General features: G+C 44.8%; 1 protein-coding gene across 1 annotated transcript in view; it reads right to left on the reverse strand.

Annotated features, from left to right (window-relative positions):
* The window catches only part of hnmt (histamine N-methyltransferase), a 30,757-nt gene extending 30,403 nt beyond the window's left edge, over positions 1-354 (reverse strand). Inside the window, exon 1 of the mRNA XM_042336208.1 lies at positions 316-354. Within this exon, the coding sequence (XP_042192142.1) occupies positions 316-354 (39 nt within the window). The remainder of the gene's footprint in view (positions 1-315) is intronic.
* Positions 355-6,000: the final 5,646 nt, after the last annotated feature.

Consider the following 6,000-nt stretch of genomic DNA (forward strand, 5'->3'; position numbering starts at 1 on the left):
TCTATACCACATGCAAGGATTATAACTATCTTCTTCTATACTAATAATCTATATTAATAAAACGACAATGTCTGTCTGCGTTTCAAGAAGGATCTCAATATGCGATTCACATAGATCCATGATTTATACCTCACTGGAAAGATCTTGCAGCTGGGAGTGACATGGGTATATTTGTTTTTGGGTATCTCCTGTTGTTCATGAGTTATTTTCAATTTTGTATTTTTCGCTGCAGTTGCACCTGCTGGTCGCCAAGTCTAAGTGGCGCTGTGAGATTGTGCGTCACAGAGAACGTATGTGTGTGCGCACTGCAGTTACACCTAGTGACCGCGCCGGCTGACCGTGGCGCTGTGGCATCCTGCGTCACAGCATGTACGTAGCCCAGTGGTGGGAACAAAATAAAGAACACAGACGAAGTTAAGCTGCGGCAACAACAACAAAATTCATTTTTTAAAGCTCCAAGTGCCACTGAATCCTCCCACAGGAGCCATCCCAGATGACTATAGATAAAGGTAAAATGTCTATCTGTATGTCAATCTACATTATAATAATCCTTGCATTTGATATAGCGCTTTTCACGTCTTCTCGACTTCGGAAAAGGCTTCACAGAATAGACTGTAAAGTGAATTGACTGTATATATTTGTGGGCGAACGCGGCAGCCAATTGCGCACAGCAATGTCCCACAAACAGTCGTGGATTGAAGATGACCAATTTATTATTGTTTTTGGTTTTGGAGGGATTATTATTAGGCTCTGTGTGGAGTAAGGAAACTTGCCCAAGGTTTCGCTCTGCCTGGAATTGAACTCAGGTCTCCTCACTTGCATAGCGAGTGCTCTAACCACTGAGCTACAGGATTCTACATTCAATGGAATCTACATTCTATATTGGATCCTTTGGTTCCAAGTGTAGCTGCAATGGGCACAGCTTGTTATAGTATGATTAACCAGTGTTGATGTGAATTTTCAGCAGATGTTTGGACACCAAGTTAATCAAACTCACAGAGATAATCATAGAGGCAATAATTTTACATGGCAGTATTTATGATAGAGAAGGCAAAATGACCATTCTAGAGAACAGAATACAAGCAAATAGCAGCATCTGTTTCTCATTTTCCTTCTGGTCTTTTGGCTTTCCCGGGTACTTTCTGACTTCTGGCTAGTTAATGCCGAATATTTATACACATGAACAAACAAGTTTTCACAATCTTTCCTTCAAGACCATCTCATTTGAACATTCCTTCACTACACGACTAACATTAGATAAGGACTGCAAGGTCACCAAATTAACATTCACAGACAAAGACATTAGATGTGGAGAAGACATACATTACTTATTTCTAATAAGATTACAAAAATTACATGACTACAATCATCAGGAAAATTTAACTTAAAGTTCCAGCCATGCAAATGTTCAGTGATTTTCCACTAAGAGCAAAATTCATTGAATTACAATAACACACCTGTAAAGCAAGATAAACCAATTATGTTCAAAACCAATTTATGCTAAGACAATTCACCCATAACGCTTCAGGCCCCACTCCCCTTGATCCTCTGATTAATCAGTGGTATCACCTCTTTAACATGGTGAGTTGTTACCCTGGCCATCAACATGCATTTTGAGAAGGCCTAACTGTGATTGCTGTTCCATTATATATCTATTCCATTTAATTGGCATTCTCTCTCTTGTCTGACATTTTTATTTGTCCTTGAAAGGCTTGATCTTCACTTAGATCTTCACTTAGACATTTTTAAGATTAGGAAAATGTGCTATTGGGAGGATTCCTGTTGGGAGGACTGAATGAGAAGGGTTAGTTAGAGATGGGAATGGTTAGAGATGGGGCGGTAGCTGGAGAGGAGGGAAGGGTCCAGGGAAGGTTTTTTCAGAATGGGGGTAATGACGGCTGTTTTTAGGGGGGTGGGAACTGAATCGGTGGATAAGGAGAGGTTGATGACATCAGACAGGAAAGGGGCCAGAAGTTGGAGCTGGGAGATGAGGAGAGAGGTGGGGATGGGATCAGGGGAGCAGGTGGTGGGTTTGAGTTTGCGAACAGTCGTGGTAAGGGAGGAGGGAGAGATAGCGTCGAAGGGATAGCAGATGGATGGTGATGAGGGAGAGGTGATGTGGGGGTGGCTGTGGACGGGGCTGAGGTGGCTGAACGTATCCCCTCAATTTTGGATTCGAGGAAGTCCAGAATCTCCTCACAGTTGGAGTTTGAGGAGAGGATGGGCGAGGCATGGGAAGGTGGACGGAAGAGACGTTTTTTGGTGGAAAAGAGACACCAGGGGTTGTCCTTTGTCTCCAAGATGACCTTGGAGTAGAAGGAGGATTTGGCAGAGGCAAGAGCGCAGCGGTAGGTCTTGGTGTAGTGAAGCATGAAGTGTATGAGGCAATTCGGGAAGTTGTGAGGGGGGCAAGGGAGTCCAGAATGGAGGAGAGGGAGTTGTGGAGAAAAGAGAGTGAGGAGGGGAGAACAGTCAGTGAGGACCAGAGGTGTAGGTGTTCAGATGACTCTAGGGCAGTGGAGAGGAAGAGGGAGGAAATTTTTTTCCACGGACGGTATGTGATGGTGAAGGGTTGAGAAAGGGGGAGGGGTACTGAGGTGTTGAGGGAGATGAAGTGGTAGTCCGAAATCGCTTTAACGATGATGGTGATGTCCAAGTCTGTGAGGCCCCAGGTGACCACCAGGTCAAGGAGGTGGTCACGGTCGTGGGCAGGGGAGTGGATGAGGAGGGAGGAGAAGTTGGCAGAGCTAGAGCAGGAGGGGTTGAAGTGGAGGTTGAAGTCACCTAAGATTAGGGGGTACCGAGCAGAGGGAGAGGGAAGATAGGAGGGTGGAGATGTCCGAGAGGAAGGTGGGGGAAGGCTTGGGGGAACGGTAAACAAGGAGGATTTTGAGGGAGAGCGTGGAGATGTGGTAGAGAGTAAGGTGTTCAAAGGAAGGGAAGGTTCTGGAGGAGTAAGGGGAAAGGCCGAGGGGCGACCGGGTGATGAGAGCCACACCACCACCACGGTGATTAGGCCGTGGGGTTTGGTGAAAGGTGTAACCTGGAGGTGTGGCCTCAACGAGTAGGAAAGTGTCGCCTGGGGTGACACAGGTTTCGGTGAGGGCGAGGATGTCGATATTTTCCTCGACGATGAGGTCATGGATTGTACAGTCCGATGCGGAGGGGACAGTTAGTGGTGGGGTAAATATAAGTAAGAAGTAAATATAAGTAGTGTATCTAATAGGGGGTTTAGGAGGAACTTCAGACACAGAGGATAGTGAGAATGTGGAACTCATTGTGAATGAAATGGGGAAGCTGTGATTGAAGCAAACAGCATCAATGTATTCAAGAGAAACCTTAATACATTGACTCCACTCCCGGAATAATTCCACCTCCCACCCAACAATCTACACATCTTTTTTATTGTCCTCTTCCTAAGACTCAAGAAACAATCCTGTTTCTCACATTCTAACAGTGAAGACATATTCAATGAAAACACTCATTTATGTTCTCTCGTTACCCTGAGCATTAGACATTGAAGAAATTGTACAACATGCCTGAACCACTTCCTATCCCCAGGTGCTAATACTTTGTTTCTGATCTGTCCCTCCAAATCCCGCTGATGAGCCAGGATGGCTGTTCTGTCATTAGCAGTGTCCTTGGAGTACTGCAATCCACCAAGTTCAGGAACCAGAATACTGAGAGGAGGATTGACTAAATTCCAACATCTTTTTACCATATTGTGTTGCAAGCATATCACCATGGTGCCAGCTGAGCTCCAGGAATACCTCACTTACCTCCCCTGCCCCTGTATTGACTGCAAGTGGGTCAATCTTATATTGTATTTACAACAACAAATTACATTTGTATAGTGCCTTTCCAGTGCTTGGGACGTCTTCCCGATGTGAAAGGCGCTATACAAATGTAATTTTGTATTGAATTTATGAGCAATTTACTCCATTTCAGGGTTGGAAAACTACAGCATCAATAACAACAAAAACATCAAATTACATGTATATAGTGCCTTTCACGTTGGGAGGACATCCCAAGGAGCTGGGCAGTTAGGGATTTGGACCTAAACTGGGTGTTGGGATCAGGAGGGGTGGAGGGCAAGGAAGGTAGGGGTAGGAAGTTGACCGAAGGCGCAGTCGAAGAGGAGGGTCTTAAGACATGCCTTGAAAGAGGCAAGGGAGGGAGTAAGGAGAAGGAACTGTGGGAAGGAATTCCAAAGGATGGGAGCAGAGAGGCTGAAGGCCCGACTGCCGATGGTGTGGTTGATATGGAAAATAAACAGGTCAATAGGGAATTTACTTTAATTAAAATCCTCGTAGTTTAACTATTTGTAAATTAATATTTCAGACAATCAAGCTCACAGAAACAGGTGGTCCTTCAATAACCAGTTTTATTAAGTGTTGCAAGTTGATATAGTTATGTGCAATAGTTATATTTGATCTCATTGTTGTTTATCTTAAATTGTTGTACTCCTTATATGCAAGGTAGCCGAGGGTTATTAGGTCTTAATTAAGAGCTGTTGTTTCTACCGACTCTATCCTCGCGTCTCTGTAATATTCCAAAACAAGAAAAGGAGTAAGCACTTCAGAGGGTGGCTGTCGACATCAGAGTTCTGGTAGTGCGAGGTGCGGGAAATAGGGCGGACACGGTCAAGGACCCTGTCTACCACAGTGGATGGAAATCCTCGGCCGAGGAAAAAGGAAGACATTTCAGCTGCCCTAATGTGAAAGGTGGCATCGTCAGAGCAGATGCGTAAGGTCTCTAGCAGTTTTATCTGCTAGGGACCTTACAGCCCTCTGGCCTCAATATTGATTTCAACAATTTCAGACCATAACAGCTCACATTCCCCCTCCCCCTCTTCTGCGACTATTACCACATCATCTGGGCCCCAGACACACATTATCTCTCTCTGGTCTGCCTATTTTGTTGCAATTCTTCCCGCACTCCCCTTCTGTTTTCCATCATTAGCACCTCCTTAACCCATCATCCCCTGTCCACTGGTGGTGGTGAGAGAGGAGGGGGATTCAGGTTTGAAGATGTGGAGGGAGGGATGGGTAAGGTCGGAGTGTGAGGGGGAGATGGGGAGGGGGTGGCGGTTGAGAGGGTGGAGGCAGCTGAACGGATCCCATCAATTTTGGACTCGAGGAAATCCAGCATCTCCTCACAGTCAGAGTTTGAGGAGCGAATGGGTGAGACGTGGGAGGGTGGACGGAGGAGCCGGATGGTGTAGAGAATAGGAGCCTGGGGTTGGGGACACATTAAAAAGGACATTAAATTGAACATTACTCCTCTATCTCTTCTGCAGCATTTGGTTAGATCAACTTAAATCATTGTGAACTGTACATGGATACATAAGCATTATTGTGATGTATTCTTTTAATTACTTATAACTATTACTAATCTAAATTAATAAACATTTCCATTTTTGTACAACCTTTGTGTCAGTCCTTTCTTCTCCGCAGGGTCACGAATATAAATTAACCCTTACAATTGGCGCCTGAACAGGGACCCTGTTGTGTTGAAGTTGGACAAATACACATGTTTAATATCGTTTAGAAATGAAGTATTTGTATAAGTTGATGAGTTGCATTTAGTGAGTTGGAGATTGATTGTTGGTGTGTGGGGCAGTGTTAATTACACTGAGACATGGCAGCTATACCGGCTAGACAATATTATGTCCTGTACAATTGGATGCATCAGCAGTTATTGTCTGATCCCATTTGGTGGCTAACCATCCTAGGGGGCTTCCTGGGATCCATCTTCTTACTCCTTATTAACTCTGTATTTGGAAAGAAAAGGAGAAAGAGGTTGGAGGCAGAAGTCAAAGTGAGAGAACTTGAACTTCGGAATGCCCTGACTTAAGGCAGAAGTCAAAGTGAGAAAGCTGCGAGCTGAAAGCTTTTCAAAGCCAGGCAACTGCGGCACCTGGTGTCCTTCTGATGTATAACATGCTGGGAGGAGACAGCTATTCATGTTGCGATCGGAGGCCATTGTAAACTATTTTTA

The sequence above is a fragment of the Callorhinchus milii genome, unplaced genomic scaffold, assembly GCF_018977255.1.
Source record: "Callorhinchus milii isolate IMCB2004 unplaced genomic scaffold, IMCB_Cmil_1.0 Scaffold6, whole genome shotgun sequence".
Lineage (NCBI taxonomy): Eukaryota > Metazoa > Chordata > Chondrichthyes > Chimaeriformes > Callorhinchidae > Callorhinchus > Callorhinchus milii.